The following is a 19744-nucleotide window of genomic DNA, read 5'->3' on the forward strand; positions in this document are numbered from 1 at the left end:
CGAATTCATCTGCCTTGCCTGTCAGGCCTCTTGCATTGAAATAAATGCAGTTTAATCTAGACTTCCCTTGCTCTCTGCCCTGCTCTTGCCTAACCGGTCTAGTACAGATTTACAGATCTAGTGCTTAACGGATTTATGTGGGCCGGTGCTGTAAAAAAGGGCATGGCCTCCTTCTGTCTGATCTCTGCAGCACCTGAATAATGGCTTCGCCTGGCTTGAGTCGGAAGATTTCCAGTGACGGTGGTAGCAGTGGCAATCCGACTCCGATTGTCACTCTGTGGAGGTTCAGGCCCAGTATCAGGGGCATTCTTTGTTTTATAATGTTCCTGTGAAGCACCTCAGGATGTTTCACTACGCTGAATACTCTATGTATTTTTGGGCAGCATGGTGGCACAGCGGTTAGCGCTGCTGCCTCAAAGTGCCAAGAACCCGGGTTTCGAATCCCGGCTTGGGTGACTGTCTGCGCGGAGTCTGCACGTTCTCCCCGTGTCTGTGTGGGTTTCCTCCGGGCGCTCCAGTTTCCTCCCACAGTCTGAAAGACTTGCTGGTTAGGTGCATTGGCCGTGCTAAATTCTCCCTCGGTGTATCTGAACAGGGCCGGAGTGTGGCGATTAGAGGATTTTCATAGTAACTTCATTGCAGTGTTAATGTAAGCCCATTTGTGACACTGATCAATAAACTTCTAAACTTTTAAAATGCGTAGATATAAGACATCCTTGAGCAGGTAGCAGCATGAATACAAACAGAAGCACGTGGATATCAAGGTGAATGTCACTGAATTGTGTTGAGCTAGTTTTCCTGATGAGATTGTCTGGTTTGCTTTTCACTCAGATTGTTTCCTCAAGCAGTGTAACCTGGACTTTGCATTATTGGACTATGAGCAAGCTCTTGAACTGGACCCGGAGGACTGGCGTGTACAGATCCGTATCGCTGTGATAAACAATGAGAAAGGACTCATGGAACATCAGAACGGGTAGTCACATTTTCCCTTCCATAAATGCTGAATGTCCCTTCTGTGCGTGTAGTGATCCGGTTCATTTCAATGGCAATCAGGTGGAATCTGCAGCTCCTTGCAATGTTTATCCACCGCCCCATACTGGCAGCTACCTCAGGACTTTTACTCCATTACATATTTACTTTTGCCATTCTCTGTGAGTTTGGTGTACAAGGGCGGCACGGTGGCACAGTGGTTAGCACTGCTGCCTCACAGTGCCAGGGATCTGGGTTCAATTCCCGGCTCGGGTCACTGTCCGTATGGAGTTTGCACGTTCTCCCTGTGTCTGCGTGGGTTTCCTCTGGGTGCTCCGGTTTCCTCCCACAGTCCGAAAGACGTGCTGGTCAGATGGATTGGCCATGCTAAATTCTCCCTCAGTGTACCCGAACAGGCACCAGAGTGTGGCGACTAGGGGAATTTTCGCAGTTACTTAATTGCAGTGTTAATGTAAGCCTGCTTGTGACAAATAAATAAACTTTTAAAAACTTTACTTTAGTGCCAAATTAAGAAGTCGGATTTTGCAGGGATGTTACATCTCTCTGGAGTGAAAAACAGGAGCGCATTACTAAATTTCCCCGGAGGAATTTGATGGTAGCTGTGTATCAGATGGGTTTAAGTATGGTATTACAGCGTTTACTTTTGAATATTTTATTCTTCCCTGTGCTATAGGGAATGACAGTGATCAGGTCTCCCAAGAGCTGTGGTTCCACCTCCAGCATTACAATGTGAACTGCTCCAAAATGTGCTCTATCTGGTGTTAATTAAGTAATCCCACTCACAACGAAAATCCTGAATGGCTTCCTGATGCAGGAATCCTGCGCATTGTTAAGAAAGGAACATAACATATTTTCTCTGAACAAGAGTCACCCGGACTCAAAACGTTCAGGGCGAATTTTACTGTCCCGCCCACCACGGGAATCGGAGCGGGAGAGGGGCGGACCAAGGCAAAGTCCGTTGACTTTGGGCGGGATTTTCCGGTTTCGAGGCGAGCGAGACCGGAAAATCCCGCCTGTTATCCCTGTTTCTCTCTCCACAGGCGCTGCCAGACCCGATTTCCAGCACTGCCTGCTTTTATTTGCGATCTCCAGCGTCTGCAGTGTTTTGCTTTTATTGTAATGCTGTTTGAAATTGGGCATTATCCCTCCGTCTGCGAGGGATGATGGGAATGAGGCCTCCTTGCTTCGATGAGGTCAGATGAGATTACAGAACCTTTACAGTGCAGTTGTAGGCCATTCGGCCCAACAAGATAATCTGCTGCACTTCTTTTGACAGCTGAACAAGCGGATCCTGGAAACATAAGAACTAGGAGCAGGAATAGGCCATCTGGCCCCTCGGGCCTGCTCCACCATTCAATAAGATCATGGCTGATCTTTTCGCCCACTCACCATAACTCTTAATTCCTTTACTGTTCAAAAATTTATCTATCCTTGCCTTTAAAGCATTCAACGAGGTAGCCTCAACTGCTTCACTGGGCAGGGAATTCCACAGATTCACAACCCTTTGGGTGGAAAAGTTCCTCCTCAACTCAGTCCTAAATCTGCTCCCCCTTATTTTTCATAGTATTTCAAAGAAACCCTACAGTACAGAAAGAGGCCATTCGGCCCATCGAGTCTGCACCAACCACAATCCCACCCAGGCCCTACCCCCATATCCCTACATATTTTACCCGCTAATCCCTCTAATCTACGCATCCCAGGACACTAAGGGGCAATTTTTTTTTTAGCACAGCCAATCAACCTAACCCGCACATCTTTGGACTGTGGGAGGAAACCGGAGCACCCGGAGGAAACCCATGCAGACACGAGGAGAATGTGCAAACTCCGCACAGACAGTGACCCCTTGTTCTAGTTTCACTCTGCACAGGCCATGCCCCCTTGTTCTAGTTTCACCTGCCAGTGGAACGGCAGAGTCTGTCACAAGTGCCACCCAAGAGGTTGCCCCTTGCCGGTAATGTGGGCTGATTGTTGCTGCCACCTTGTATGCAGAGCAGTGCCACCGTGTGAAAGGAGATAAACATGTTTGGTTTCTCCTTTTCTCCCCGCGTTGTTGAATATTCCTTCACATATTGGAACATGATTGAAGATCCCCAGGTCAGGCATTTTGTTTCAAACTAATTTAATTTTCCTTTGTTTTCTTTTGGAAATCAGGAACTATCAGCAGGCTGAGAAGCAGTTTACCAATGCCATTGAGAGCAATCCCCATGTGTCCGAGTACTACCTCCACAGGGCCAAAACACGGGCAGTTCTGCAACATCTGGCTGCTTCCCAGGAAGATACAATCATGTCATTGCTGTTGGATGTTAGAAATAAGGAGGTAAAAATTCAGATCAGATCTAATATATCGTTCCAATCTTAGCTGAATTAAACACTAATCCAAAATTGGATTGGATTTCCAGCAACTCTTCTTTCGACAAATACATGGATAGGACGGGAATGGAGGGATATGGTCCCCATAAGGGTAGGGGGTTTTAGTTCAGTCGGGCAGCATGGTCGGTGCAGGCTTTTAGGGCCAAAGGGCCTGTTCCTGTGCAGTAATTTTCTTTGTTCTTTTGACAACTACCAACTGCTACCATCCAGAACAACAAGAACAGCAGATACACGGGCAGCACGGTGGCACAGTGGTTAACACTCCTGCCTCACAGAGCCAGGGGCCTGGGTTCAATCAGGCCTCAGGTGACTGCTTGTGTGGAGTTTGCATGTTCTGCGTGAGTTTCTACCGGATGCTCCAGTTTCCTCCCACAGTCTGAGAATATGCAGGTTAGGTGAATTGGCCGTGCTAAATTGCCTCTTAGTGTCCAAAGATGTGTAGGTTAGGGGGACTAGTGAAGTCAATATGTGGGGTTACGGGGATAGGGCCTGGATGTTCTGTCGGAGAGTTGGTACAGACTCGATAGACCAAATGTCCTCCTTCTGCACTGTAGGGATTGTATGGTTCTGTGATACATGGGAACGCCACCAACTGGAAGTTCCCCTCCAAGCCACTCACCATCCTGACTTGGAAATGAATCACTGCTCCTTCACTGTTGCTGGGTCAGAATCCTGGACCTCCCACCCTAACAGCACTGTGGGTGTACCTACACCACCTGGACTGCAGTGGTTCGAGAAGGCAGCTCACCATCACCTTCTCAAGGGCAAGCAATCAGCAACAAATACTGGCTTGGCTAGTGACGCTCATGTTCCATGAATGAATAACAAAAAAGAATCTGTCTATCTCTGCCTTAAAAATATCATTGACCCGGCCTCAATCAGTCTCTGGATAAGAGAGCTTCAAAGATTGACGGCCCTCTGAGAGAAAAACATTCTTCTTATCTCCTTCTTGAATGGGAGACCCCTTATTTTTGAACTGGGGGGATTTAAATTCAATTAATTGGGAAACCTGGAATGAAACTACCAGATAGTCATAAAAGCCCATCTGGTTCACAAATGGCTTTCAGGGAAGGAACTCTGCCTTCCAGTTACCCAGTGTGACTCCAGACCAACAGGAAAACTCATTTTTAAAAATTATTTATTCATTCATGAGACATGGGGCGTCGCTGGCAGGCCAGCATTTATTGCCCATCCCTAGTTGCCCGAGGGCAGTTGTGAGTCAACCACATTGCTGTGGCTCTGGAGTCACATGTAGGCCAGACCAGCAAAGGACAGCAGATTTCCTTCCCTAAAGGACATTAATGAACCAGATGGTTTTTCCGACAATTGACAATGGTTTCATGGTCATCAGTAGATTTTAATTTCGGATTTTTTTTTTATTGAATTCAAATTTCACCATCTGCCGTGGCGGGATTCGAACCCGGATCCCCAGAACATGAGCTGAGTTTCTGGATTAATAGTCCAGCGATAATACCACTAGGCCATCGCCTCCCCAAATTCTGAACTACCAAACAACTATTAGAATGAAGGTTAAATCAAACAGGTTACTGATCCAAAGATGTGCAGAGTGGGTTAGCTGGATGAGCCATACTAAATTGACCCTAGTGTCAGGGGAGTGGCAGGATAAATATGTGGGGTTACAGGAATAGGGCCTGGGTGGGATTGTAGTCGGTGCAGACTCAATGGGCAGAATGGCCTCCTTCTGCACTGTAGGGATTCCATGATCCCTTAGCAGTTCTTATCATCAAGATGACAAATAACAAATGAGTCTTTTGTCAATTTTCTGGATTATATCCTTGTCTTTACTTATGATACACACAAAGATAGATACTGTTTGCAAACAATCATGGTTGACCCACAGTAACATACTTCTTGTAAATGACAAATTAAGCAATCAAATTAGATTTTGCAATGAGCGTGGAATGAGCTGCCGGATAAAGTGGTAAATGCATTTAACATTTAAGAAAAACTTGGACAGGTTCATGGATGAGAGGGGTGTGGAGGGGTATGGTCCAAGTGCAGGTCAGTGGGACTAGGCAAAAAATGGTTTGGCACAGACAAGAAGGGCCAAAAGGCCTGTTTCTGAGCTGCAATTTTCTATGGTTCTATCAGGGTTGTCGACCAGAAAGCAGCTGAGCAATTCATACACCTTTATACATGGTCAAAACACGAAAGAGTGGCTTGCACAACCTGCTGGTGTAACAATATATACTGATGAATCATTGATAGCCTGTTCATCAACATTAATTACTTCTCTTGCCTTTGTATCCTCCATCACATGTTAAACAATCTTAACCAGACGTCAGAGTTTAAAAATTAATCCAGGAAAACGTGCTTCACACAAAGGACCCTGAGAATGTGAAACTCACTCCCTCAGATGGCCTCAGTGGGCGGCACGTTGGCACAGTGGTTAGCGCTGCTGCCTCACTGCGCCAGGGTTCCAAGTTCAATTCTGGACCTCGGGTCACTGTCTGTGTGGAATTTGCGCGTTCTGCCCGTTTCTGCGTGGGTTTCCTCTGGGTCTCCAGTTTGCTCCCACAGTTCAAAGATGTGCAGGTTGGGTGGATTGGCCATGCTAAATTGACTCTAGTGTCAGGGGGATTAGCAGGGTAAATACGTGGGGAATAGGACCTGGGTGGGATTGTGATCAGTGCAGACTCGATGGGCCGAATGGCCTCCTTCTGTACTGTAAGGATTCTACGATTATCACGAGGCTATTAATCCAGAAACTCAGCTATTGTTCTGGGGACCTGGTTTCAAATCCCGTCACAGCAGATGGTGGAATTTGAATTCAATAAATGTATCTGGAATTAAGATGTACCTGATGTCTGTGAAACCATTGATTGTTGGAAAAACCCCATTTGGCTCACGAATGTCCTTTAAGGTAAGAAATCTGCCGTCTTCACCTGGTCTGGCCTACGTGTGACTCCAGAGACACAGCAATGTGGTTGACTCTCAACTGCTCTCGGGCAACCAGGAATGGGCAATAAATGCTGGGCAGCCAGCAACGCCCATGACCAATGAATAAAAAAAATGTACAGTCCAATTGGCATATTTTAAGGAGGAGGATTGATAGATATTTAGGAAATAATGGTATGAAAAAATAGGTTCAATGGGCTGAATGGCCTTCTCCTGTAGCCACGTCCCTTTGAAGCCGCATCTATATAGCCCACTGATCATGGATGTATTCCATCCTCTCACAGAGGTAATGCTGACTGCCCAGAAAAAACATCTTAGAACAATAACACATAAGGTCATGTTTTGGATCATTGGGAGCGAATGCTTGCTGAGAATTAGAGTCATAGGCCGGAATCTTACCGGCACGCCCGCCCTAGACTCGGGGCAGGTGAGGCTTGCAGAACGGAATTCTCCGTTGGTCTCGGGCAGGATTTTACGAGCCTCACCTGAGCGAGGTTGTAAAATCCCGACCATAGAGTCATAGAGTGCAGAAAAGGCCCTTTGACCCATCAAGTCTGTGCCAATAATAACTGATGTGGAGATGCTGGCGTTGGACTGGGGTGAACACAGTAAGAGTTTTTGATGGTATTTGCTACCAAATATTGTATTTGGTACCAAATAAACCTGTTGGACTTTAACCTGGTGTTGATAAAACTCTTACTGTGCCAACAATAACTACCATTAAAGACGCACTAATCCTATTTTCCTACACTTGTCCCATATCCTTGAATGTTATGCTATTTCAAGTGCTCATCCAAATTTTTTAAAACTGTTATAAGGTTCCTGGCCTCCATTAACTTCCCAGGCCGTGCATTCCAGATTCCCACCACCCTCTGAGTGAAAATGTTTTTTCTCAAATCCCCTCTGAATCTCCTTCCCCTCACCATAAAACTCTGTCCCTTCATGATTGACCCCTCAACCCAAGGAGAACAACTGCCCCCTACTCACCCTGTCCATACCCCTCATAATCTTATACTCCTCAATTATAAGTCCTCCCTCAGCCTCTCTGCTCTAAAGAAAACAATCCAAGCCTATCCAATCTCTCCTTATAGCTCAAATGCTCCAACCCAGGCAACATCCTGGTGGATCTCTTCCGTAACCCCTCTAGTGCAATCACATCCTTCCAGAATTCTCTGGAAATTCTTTAATATCCAATAGATCACAATTCTGATTCTGAATGTTTAAAATAATCTGAATGAATTATTTCTTGAAGTGGTTGTTTAGATGTGTTCTTCACTCACACGAGAAAATTACATTGACTGAGTCAGGCAGATATGTTAAACCTTGGTTAATGCTCCCCAGGTCTTTGAATCTTTCCTTATTGAAGCAGGGTTTTTTTTTCCTCAGGTGCTAAGTATTGAGCTAAACACAAAGACTCGCGAACGACAGTACGCTGGTTAAAGACGTTTTTAATTGACCAACACATACTGGGAGAAAGGCAGGACACGCCAACTCCTTTCTGAAGTTTACAATGCAATGGCAAAACAGTTGTACATTTTCAGAAATTCACTTCTCTCATCTACTCTGTTACCCTAACTGGATGCGCCACTCACATTAGTACACATTATTTACCTCAGCCAATTACATTCTACCTCCGAGCAGAATTAGGAATTCATTGGTCTAGAGGACCCGGAAGGTCCTACCCACTGTTACTAAGCAACCTCACTTCCATAAATCCGTAAGGTTCATAGGTTGCTTTCTCACCGTAAGCCACAGAGTTCCCACTGTCTCATTCCGCCTTATTATCAGCATGTGGAGACGCTGGCATTGGACTAAGTGGGCACATAAAGAAATCTCACAACACCAGTTTAAAGTCCAGCAGGTTTATTTGGAATCACAAGCGCTGCTCCTTCATCAGGTGATCAGTGCTCTGAAAGCTCGTGATTCCAAATCAGTAAGAATTGACTATTTTAATCAGTGGAATTGAATACTTTATATACTTTGTGAATACTTCTATTAATTTTCTAGAGTATGAGAATTTGAACTCTCCATGACTTCTATGGCTCATTGTTCCCACAAAATGTGGCCTGTCTAGTTTGCTCTTCCCATTATGCTCCAGGGCAGTTTGCATTTTGGCCAAGGTGCACAATATATTCAAAAATATGTGTTTAAGACTAAAATATATGTTTAATTTCCATTGCAGTAGTTTTGTGAGTGTCTGTGCAAGTAGTACCTTTGTATAAAATAAGTATAAGGCACATTGTTGTCCTTATTCTAAGTTAATTTCCCTCGTTTAGTAATCTGATTCGTTTTTTAAATCCCAGGGTTTTCTGAACTCCTCTAACACTTATGAATTCATGGCAGTAATTGGATCAATTCCTCCCTCTACATCTCTTCTGTTTAGGTTATTCCGCTTCTCTCACACCTCTTCCCTGGAAAGTCCAGGGATGAGATTTTGGCCAGTAAAATTGTGACGTCTGCAAGAGCAAAGTTAAATGCCAGCCTCCAGTCCTATGCACCTCGCGACATGAAAATGCTTCAGCACAGGTACAACTCTGGTTTTTCATCACAGTTGCAAGTTGTTTGAAGTTATTCCAAAGTTCGAAATACACTGTTCCATCTGTCTCTTCCCTGCATCATCAATGTGTTGGAATCGCTACTTCCTAAATTTTTCTCAGTATCCCAAAACTCCTCACCTCTCTCGATGTGCCAATCGCCCGACAATCTTTAAATTGAAATCCACGCTTGGCATCACCTAGTCACTTCTTGATTTAACTTGGCTCCATCTCCGTGTTTTTCAACCTGTCCGACATTATGAGGCCTGGTTCAGATTCCTCAGTTAAGTACTTTTTCGTAGTTACTGCTATCTCTTCCACAATTAGGCTTTGCCATGCGAACAATGCCAAGTTTCATCTTCTATAAATCTTTGTCATTGAATGGAATTGATCATTTGTATAGATTTTTATTAATGTTTAAAGTTTATTTTTTAGTGTCACAAGTAGGCTTACATTAACACAGCAATGAAGTTACTGTGAATATCCCCTAGTCGCCACACTCTGGCGCCTGTTGGGGTTACACTGAGGGAGAATTTAGCATGGCCTAATCAGCACGTCTTTTAGACTGTGGGAGGAAATCGGAGCACCCGGAGGAAACCCACGCAGACACGGGGAGAACGTGCAAGCTCCATACAGACAGTGACCCAAGCCGGGAGTCGAACCCGGATCTCTGGCGCTGTGAGGCAGCAGTGCTAATCACTGCGCTACCGTGCCGGTTTTAAAGGCTTAGTGTCAGCCTGATCCCTAATCAAACCAGCGTAGAGATTTTTTAAATTAAGTTGTGCTTGAGTGACATCTACCTTCCCAGAAACATTAAGAGTCATCGATAAGGAATGGGAACGGACTCGCACGTAGAGATCAAATTCTCGTTCCTGTAGGCTGAGTGAATCAGTTGGCTTTTTGCAACAATCTGGCAGTTTTCACGGTCATTTTCTATCACACAGATATCAGATTTCACTTGTTGTCTTGGGATTTGAACTTACAAGTTCCGTGTTGCTAATCCAAGGCCCCGACTACTGCAGTGCCCACAGTTGCTCTAACAATCGCATTGCCCTGGTTTGAAAGTCTTAGGCCGGAATTTTACCAGCCTGCCTGCCACGGGAATCGGAGCGGGCGAGGGGCGGAGCGTGGGAAGGTCCGTTGACCTTGGGCAGGATTTTAGGGTTTCAGGACGAGAAAGACCGCCCTGTGTCTCCAGCAAGGGTGTTGAATCGGATACGATCATTCATGCTGGGAGTAAGAATGCTGGTTCAAACAATTCGGAGAATTCCTCTTGTGTTCCGATTTCCTTTGGGCAAATTGCAAACCACTGACCCCTGCCAGATAATAAGGGATTAAGGGAATTAACAAGGCGTCACTCGCCCCTTCCCTTGCCTTATGTAGAATTACCAGATTCCACAAGTCACTGATGGTGTTCATAGAAATCATAGAATCATAGAAACCCTAATGTGCAGAAGGAGGCCATTCGGCCCATCGAGTCTGCATCGACAACAAACTCACCTGGGCCCTATCCCTGTAACCCCACGTATTTACCCCTTTAATCCCTCTAACCTCTGCATCCGGGGACACTAAGGGGCAATTTAGCATGGCCAATGCAATGTTGTATCATTGTTAACCTTTTCTACACTTCCATCAATACCTGAACTGTATTGACGGCACCAGCAGTTCCCAATTCTATTGACCTTTAGATTATGGGCTCTGGCCCAAGTTCCTCAGTTCAATACTTATGGGGCGGCATGGTGGCACAGTGGTTAGCACCACTGCCTCACAGCGCCAGGGTTCAATTCCTGGCTTGGGTCACTGTCTGTGTGGAGCTTGCACGTTCTCCCCGTGCCTGCGTGGGTTTCCTCCGGGGGCTCCAGTTTCCTCCCAAAGATGTGCAGGTTAGGTGGATTGGCCATCCTAAATTCTCCTTCAGTGTATCTGAACAGGCGCCGGAGTGCGGCGACTCGGGGATTTTCACAGCAATTTAATTGCAGTGTTAATGTAAGCCTTACTTGTGACTAATAAATAAACTTTACACTTTACTTTATTACTATTGCTCGGACTATATGTCTCAAATTGGACCCATCCTGCTTCAAGACTGTCTATTGGGTTCTCACTACATGGTTATCCTAACTCCTTCCACACCAGGGTAACCACACATTCCCATTTTCCGGGCTAGTCCCCTGACCGGATACAGCAGCCCCACCTCCAGGCAGGCAAAGGGATACCCCGACTATTAACACCCGCCTGGGTGCAAATCAGAAGCCATGTGACCACCCCCCCTCCCCCAAGCCGCCAGTGATCGGTCAGTGAAGTGGGTGAGGCTGTGCGGTAAGCTGGGCTCTGATTGTTGGGAGGGATCTCAGTCTCCTGCTTATGTCCAGCGGGAGTGGACTCACTGAGCGACAGTAATTTAAACAGAGACTGCACGTCGTGGCCGCAGCCAGTGTACCTGAATAGGCGCAGGAGTGTGGTGACTAGGGAATTTTCACAGTAACTTCATTGCAGTGTTAATTAATGTAAGCCCACTTGTGACACCAATAAATCAACTTAAACTTTAAACTTTAAATCCTCCCTTGACGCTGAAAACCAGGTGGTAAATCGGGACTATACAGACAGTCAACATCAAAGGGTAACCCAAGGCAAACTTACTTGGGTTGCAATGGTCTTTCACCCAAGAGAACTTACCATGGGCCAATGACGCTGCCTTTAATCCACTACCTCTATGGATAAACTATCCAGGATAAAAATAACTTTGCAACCACACAGCCCCTCCATGTCCAATCTCCTGGAGCCCCCAGAAATTCCCAAACATTGAACGCCAATACAATCACTGACTGATCCACATCTCAATGCTGCAATTTTCCAAAACTTTAACGGTGACATTCATTTCTAATCAGTCGGTGGCTGGATTTGTATCTGAAAACATTTTAGAATTACCGGTACCTTTTGCCTTTCTTTAATTCTGTTGAAGAGCCACTCAAAACTTTAACTCTGTTTTTCTCTCTCCCTCCAGATGCTGCCAGACCTGCTGAGTTTTTTTCCAGCATTCTCCGTTTTTGTTTCAGATTCCAGTATTTTGTTTACTTTATTTGAATTACTTGCATTGGACTTGTATCAGCCTCGTGAGCAGCCCAGCTCCAAGCCGGTTTATAATTGGGGGGGGCGCGCTCTGAGCTACTGTGGTATCTGCTATGCTTGAGTGCTGTCAGTAACCTCCCTGGAGTGGGAATGTTAGGGCAAAGGATTTGTAACCCCTTCCCATCATACCAGTCACCCAACTTTACAGCAAAATAAAATACTGATGTAACTTCTCTATCAGGTTTAGCTTTTTTCAAATTAGGGCCCCCTTTCCAAAGATTGAATGAATTTGGAGATATATATGTTATATATATATATATATATAGATATATTTAGTTGCAACCATGTGCAGTGATGCTGAATGCCCCTCCTCACAAAGTGTAAATTTGGACAGCTAAGATTTGAAACAAATTTGCACTAGTAAACCTTATTGGGTGTATCAACATACTGTACACACACGTTACAGTGTCTGCAACTTTTCAACTTGCAGTGACTTAATATTTCCACCAACATATTGCAGCGGAACAGAGATTTCATATCTCCAAGAGATGTTTTTCCTTTTATACTTTCAAAGATACAATGCCCCATTGCTTGAGGGATTATATGTAAGGAAGGGTTCTTCCCACTCTTGAGCTCCTGTTTCCAATAAAACGCTTTTCTTTCCGAAGTCATGTAGCCAGACTCAACTGCCCCCACCAATCGAGGCAAATTCCTGTCCCAGTTCCAATTGCCAGGATCAGTGTGAGCACCTGATAAAGTCTTCAAATTTTGCCTAAGCAGCAAACATAATTATCTCTGCAGTTGGAGATAATTAGTAACAGTCAACAAAACGGCTTCAATCTCCCACCCAGGGCTGTTGCAACATTTATAAAGCTATAAAGCTTGCCCTTTGGCATCTCAGTAAGATTTGTTCTAAGGTTTAAAAGCAAATTACTGCGGATGCTGGAATCTGAAACCAAAAGAGAAAACGCTGGAAAGTCTCAGCAGGTCTGGCAGCATCAGCTTTGACAAAGGGTCACCTGGACTCAAAACGTCAGCTGCCAGACCTGCTGAGATTTTCCAGCATTTTCTCTTTTGGTTGTTCTAAGGTTTTCTGTCGGGTTCCATCAGCTCAGCTCACTGGCCGCCTTGTTACCCAGCGTCGTGAGTTCAAGCTTTGCCAAAGACCTGAGCGCACCTTTCAGACTGATAATTCAGGCAGAGCTGAGGGAGTGCCACACAGTAAGAAGTTTAACAACACCAGGTTAAAGTCCAACAGGTTTATTTGGTAGCAAAAACCACACAAGCTTTCGAGGCTCTGAGCCCCTTCTTCAGGTGACTCACCTGAAGAAGGGGCTCAGAGCCTCGAAAGCTTGTGTGGTTTTTGCTACCAAATAAACCTGTTGGACTTTAACCTGGTGTTGTTAAACTTCTTACTGTGTTTACCCCAGTCCAACGCCGGCATCTCCACATCATGAGTGCCACACAGTCAGGGATGCCACTTCTGAGATCAGGTCCCAAACTGAGACTAATCTGCCTGCTCAGGGTGGATGGGAGAATGAGTAAAGCTCCCAAAGACATTATTTAAACAAGAGCAATTTGGGTGTCCAGACCAATATTTATCCCTTAATAGCACCATAGCTGAATTAATTTTATTATTTTATTTATTTATTGTCACAAGTAGGCTTACATTAACACTGCAACGAAGTTACTGTGAAAATCCCTTAGTCGCCACAATCCAGCGCCTGTTCGGGTACACTGAGGGCGAATTTAGCACGGCCAATGCACCTAGCCAGTACGTCTTTCGGACTGTGGGAGAAAACCGGAGCACCCAGAGGAAACCCACACAGACACGGGAAAATGTGCAGACTCCACACAAACGGGAATTGAATCCGGGTCCCTGACGCTGTGAGGCAGCAGTGCTAACCACTGTGCCACTGTGAATTAGTCTCTTTAATCATGCCCTAAATGACCAATTAAATCCATTTAAAATTTAATACTTGAAGGCCTTTACGTCATTATGAAGAAATAAGCATATTTTAAGCACAGTTTTCACTACTTTTCTCAGTTAGAATTGACGGAAATTTATACTTAAAGCCTGCTTTTTACAGTAATTTTTCAATGCTAATTCATGATGCCAAAACACACACTGGCAAACAAAACAGGGGCAATTGGCAGCACATTATGACAGGGGTATTGCTTCAAACCTGCTGTGCTTCTCTCTTCTAAACTCTCAAATGAGGAAGCAATTTAACTCGGCACTTTACTCTGTGTACATTGCAGACCGGCCCTTCCAACACAACCGAAGCACCCGGCCGGTGAGATTGCTGGCACAAAGAAGGCAAAAAGCGAATTTGCATCTTGTATAAAGGAATTAGATCAGTTTGAAGAAATCACAAAGAGGAAGAAAATGGTGAGGACAATTTGAACTGTTACTTTAAGAAGGAGGGGGGGGGTCTAACTTTAGTTTCTGTGGTGGTAGCTGTCAAAGTAAAGTTTATTTGTTAGTCACAAGTAGGCTTACATTAACACTGTAATGAAGTTACTGTGAAAATCCCCTAGTTGTCACACTCCGGCGCCTGTTTGGGTACACTGAGGGAGAATTTAGCACGGCCAATGCACCCGACCAGCACGTCTTTCAGACTGTGGGAGGAAACCGGAGCACCCGGAGGAAACCCACACAGACACTGGGAAAACGTGCAGACTCCGCACAGACACTGACCCAAGCCGGGAATCGAACCCGGGTCCCTGGTGCTGTGAGGCAGCAGTGCTAACCAATGTCATTGGCCAAAAAAGGGATTTGCCCTTTTAGGGGCACCCGCGGCACAGTGGTTGACACTGCTGCCTCACAGCGCCGGGGACCCGGGTTCGTTTCAGGCCTCGATTCCACTCTGTGTGTAGTTTGCACATTCTCCCCGTGTCTGTGTGGGTTTCCTCCGGGTGATCCGGTTTCCTCCCACAGTCCAAAAAATGTTCAGGTTAGGTGGATTGGCCATGGTAAATGCATGGGGTTATGGGGATAGGGCGAGGAGTGGGCCTGGGTAAGATGCTCTGCCAGAGAGTTGGTGCAGACTTGATGGGCCGAACGGCCTCCTTCTGCACTGTAGGGATTCTATTCTGTTCCCTGCCTCTTGAGCCAGAAGCTCAGGGTTCGGGTCCCATCCAGGGACTTGATGGCCAAGGCAGTGTGTTCGTAATGTGGCCAAACAGGTTGAGTGTCAACATGCAAATTCTTTCAAACATGCCAGTGGCTGGTGATAAGAGCAGGAGTGACTCCTGATCAGCCACATTTGATGTGGAGTGACACTCCTCAAGCTATAAGCCACTGGTGACAGATTTGTGACCTGTTCCAGGAATTACTACCCATGGGAACAGATGAAAGTCTGCCTTAGTGCACCACTAGGTACGGGAAGAGAATTGGAATTGGACCCTGACAGTGTTGTTCACACTTGCCTCTGTGCCCTCATAAGATCGATGCAAGTGTAAAACAACTGGAGTAAGGTGCAAGATTTTGAGTGTTTTGAAGTCTTTGGAGAGGATACATAAGAGATTTACTCGAACGGTTCAAGGGAACGGTAGCTCAATGGCGTCACGGTAGCACAGTGGTTAGCACTGCTGCTTCACAGCTCCAGGGACTTGGGTTCGAACCCCGGCTTGGGTCACTGTCTGTGTGGAGTTTGCACATTCTCCTCGTGTCTGCGTGGGTTTCCTCCGGGTGCTCCCGGTTTCCTCCCACAGACCAAAGATTAGGGTTAGGTTGATTGGCCATGCTAAAAAAAATTGCCCTTAGTGTCCTGAGATGCATGGGTTAGAGGGATTAGTGGGTAAATATGTAGGGATATGTGGGTAGGGCCTGGGTGGGATTGTGGTCGGTGCAGACTCGATGGGCCGAATGGCCTCTTTCTATGATTTCTATGATGTGGGACTATGGTTATGTAAATAGTCTGGAGAAGCTAGTTTCTTTCCTCCTCCTTGTTCAGGCACCATACCTGAAGAGAATTGTTAGCAACCATGGACCTCCACTGGATTGGTCCATGATTATACTCAGCAAAGTACTGCAGTGGTTTGTTCCTGTCTTCCGCAGTGTGGCTGACTAGAAATCCCTCCCACTCTATGTCTGCCATCAGGTGTATTGGAAGGAATTACAGATACTCAACCTGTTTGGCTGTGTTGTGAACACATCTTCCATGGCCATCAAGTCCTGAAGAAGGATTTGAACCAGGATATTCTAGCCCAGAGGTAGGCATGCTACCCACTGCGCCACTAGGTCTCCTCAGCTGTTTTCCCCAGAGCAGAGAGAAAATTCAGTCGTAGCATTTAAAATCAGGAAGGGTTTAATTGGAGCAAATAAAGAGAAACTTTTTCCAGTGTTAACTGAGGGCACAGATTGGAGACGATTGATAAAGAGCCAGGGACAACGTGAGGAAAAACAACTTTATGTAACAAGTGGTTAGGATTTGGAATTCATCGATAAGGTGACAGATGTGAATTCAAACAGAACCTTAAAAGGGGAATTTAATGATAAAAATTGAGAAAGAATTCAGGCGCATGGGAAAAGAATGGCAGAGTGGGATTCCTCTTCAAAATAACCAACACAGACTCGATGGGTCAAATGGCTTCATCTGTGCTGTACTCTCCTGTGCTTTTATGAGGAGAGATTAAATAAACTGGGATTGTTCTCCCTGGAAAGACGGAGGCTGAGGGGCGACCTAATAGAAGTTTATAAAATTATGAGGGGTATAGATAGGGTGAACGGTTGGAAGCTTTTCCCCAGGGCAGAAATGGCAATTACAAGGGGGCACAAGTTCAAGATAAGGGGGGAAAGGTTCAGTGGAGATGTGCGGGGGAAATTGTTTGATGTGGAGATGCCGGCGTTGTTTTGTTTGTTAAAACGTTGTTTTGTTTCTTAAAGACTTGATTAGTTGTAAGTATTCGCATTCCAACCATTATTCATGTAAATTGAGTCTGTGTCTTTATATGCCCTGTTTGTGAACAGAATTCCCACTCACCTGAAGAAAGGACTTGGAGCTCCGAAAGCTTGTGTGGCTTTTGCTACCAAATAAACCTGTTGGACTTTAACCTGGTGTTGTTAAACTTCTTACGGAAATTTTTTACACAGAGGGTGGTGGGGGCCTGGAATGCACTGCCAAATGAGGTGGTTGAAGCAGACACGTTAGCGACATTTGAGACTTATCTGGATAGACACATAAACAGAGGGGGAATAGAGATACAAGTGGTTGGTCTAGATAGGACAACGTGATTGGCGCAGGCTTGGAGGGCCGAAGGGTCTGTTCCTGTGCTGTACTGTTCTTCTTTGTTTTTTTAAACCACACAAATCCTAAGGTGCTAGGTTCATTCCCTGGTCTGTACTGAACTACATTGCAGCCATGATATAACTGGGGATGCTGCAGATAACCTCTATTCTGCTGGATTACAGAAGGGAAAAGTTAGCTGAGGTGCCCCCTCCTGAACAGTGTCCCTCTGTCGATGTTTACCTGTATGAAATCTTCTAGAATAGGTCTGCTTCTTGCTTGGAGTAACATCTCCACCACAGGGAGTTCTGAGGAACAGCTCTACTGAAATCAAGATTGGGAAAGTTCATTTCAGACCAGGTTGAGAGCCTATTCCCACTTGGAAAGCATATTAGTGCCTGGACATGATGTGGAGATGCCGGCGTTGGGCTGGGGTAAGCACAATAAGAAGTCTCACAACGCCAGGTTAAAGTCCAACAGGTTTATTTGGTAGCACGAGCTTTCGGAGTGTCGCTCCTTCTTCAGGTGACTCACTTGAAGAAGGAGTGACACTCCGAAAGCTTGTGCTACCAAATAAACCCGTTGGACTTTAACCTGGTGTTGTGAGACTTCGTAGAGTGTCTGGACATACAGGGGACTTTACTTCCTTCTTTAAGTGAATGGGAAGCAGTTTGAGAATGGGTGTTTCTCATCAGTAAGGCTTGTCGTTTAACATGTATTATCTGGGGCCTGTAACCACGTCTAACAGACAATACATTTTTCTGTGTTGGTGCAGCTAACTCAAGAAATCAGAAAGTCCCTTCATTACCGGAAACCTCTGCTGATCGACAGGCCAAATATTAGTATGATTTTAAAGCATCCTCACAACTCACCCGACAAGACAAGCAACTGGAAGGAGTTTCGCTCCCTTTGTACAGACAATACTGAAGAAATCAAATAGCCCTTCACAGCTTCTACTGTCAGTCAATTCAACTAATACAAAAAATGTTGTTAATGTTTGCTGATGGACTACTGAATAAATAGATATTTTAAACCTCAAGTGTGCTTGTGCTGTACTACAGCTCCCTAGGGGAGACAGTGGAGTAGTGGTATTGTCGCTGGACTAGTAATCCAGAGACCCAGGGTAATGCTCTGGGGACCCGGGTTCAAATTCCATCCATGGCAGATAGTGAGATAAATGCTGGAACTTTACCGGCATTTACCGATTCCGGGGTGGGCGGGGCTCACAGAATGACATTCTCCGTTGGCCCTCGGGCGAGATCTTACGAGCCTCGGGTGGGTAAAATTCCAGCAAAAAAATCTGTATTCAAAAGATAACCACGAAACCATTGTCACCATTTGTAAAAACCCATCTAGTTCACTAATGTCCTTACCTGGTCTGGCCTAAATACCTTCAGCGATTGGGAATAAATGCTGGCCCTGCAACGCCCAATGAAGATCATTATCCTGAATAATGTGACATTCCGGACTCAATAGATTTTGCCATTTTCCCCTCACCAAAAGAATTCCAACTCCAATAAACCACCAGCTCCCACTACTTCCCACATGCCTATTTTAGTCTCTCTTCGCCAAGCTAGAATATTGCAAAAACAGCTCTTGATGAAGGACTCCATGGAACAGGGGAGGCTGAGGGGAGATTTGATTGAGATTATCAGAATTGTGAGGGGCCTGGCTGGAGTGGATGGGGAGAGAGAGGTCAGTGACTGGGGGACATAGATTTACAGATTCAAAGTGATCGGGAGAGAGATTAGAGGGGAAGATAACTTTTTTCATTCAGAAGGGTGCAGGGGGGCCTGGAACTCACTACCTGAACAGGTAGTGTTGTATCTGTCCAATTCAGATACTCCAACCAGCTTCTTAATCAAAGTTTTACCCAGGCCCCTTTATTTATGAGAACAAAGTACGGACACGGATATAATGCAACAAACTTTATTAAATATAGTTAATCTGTAAATTACCCATGATGTATACAAGAGACACCCAGGATACTATCCGTAAGGATGGCTTGGTAGGCTGTCGATCCGGACCGTGAGTCCCTTTGGTTCGTCTTCACGAAGGTGATTCTCACTGGCCATTTCTTCATTTGCTTCCTTCCTTCCTTCTCTGGTCCAGTCTCAGTCGTCTCCCGTCTTCACTCCCAAGGTTTCTGGAATGCCTATTTCTATCTCCCTGTGGCCTTACGCTTTTCCCACTTGCCTTTGGCCTTCTACCAATGGGGCCTCAGAGGGTGGGGGGGGGTCTCAGCGCTCAATGGTCTAGTTGATGACTTGTTGACAGGATACCTGAGCCCGCCCCGGATGCCTTGGAGTCTGGCCCCACCTAGGCCACGGACAATAGGCTGGGGAATGTCAAATAGGAGCAATGATGACTTGATGGGTTATTGATAGGGCAGATCCAGCCATGCCCCAGCAGCCTGTCTGAGTTCAGTATATTTGAACTTTGGCCAGGTCTGATTTTCTGCAGGCTATTTGCTGGAGTGCCTGTAGTTTAATTTCGAGTGCCCAATTCTTTAATCTCAAATGTCCAATTTTATTTTGGGCTCAGCACCACAATAGCAGAGGTAGAAATCCTTAACTCATTTTAAAAGATATCTGGATGTGCACCTCCAGTGCCCCTAACCTGTAGGGCTACAGA

At 45.5% G+C, this 19744-nt stretch overlaps 1 protein-coding gene across 1 annotated transcript in view; it reads left to right on the plus strand.

Annotated features, from left to right (window-relative positions):
* LOC144503084 (tetratricopeptide repeat protein 16-like) overlaps positions 1 to 18066 on the plus strand; it is a 58653-nt gene extending 40587 nt beyond the window's left edge. Inside the window, 5 exon segments of the mRNA XM_078227585.1 lie at positions 832 to 973; positions 3142 to 3307; positions 8663 to 8805; positions 14142 to 14271; positions 17886 to 18066. Of these exon segments, the coding sequence (XP_078083711.1) occupies positions 832 to 973; positions 3142 to 3307; positions 8663 to 8805; positions 14142 to 14271; positions 17886 to 18050 (746 nt within the window). The 3' untranslated portion in view covers positions 18051 to 18066.
* Positions 18067 to 19744: the final 1678 nt, after the last annotated feature.

This window comes from Mustelus asterias, chromosome 13 (assembly GCF_964213995.1).
Source record: "Mustelus asterias chromosome 13, sMusAst1.hap1.1, whole genome shotgun sequence".
Classification (NCBI taxonomy): domain Eukaryota; kingdom Metazoa; phylum Chordata; class Chondrichthyes; order Carcharhiniformes; family Triakidae; genus Mustelus; species Mustelus asterias.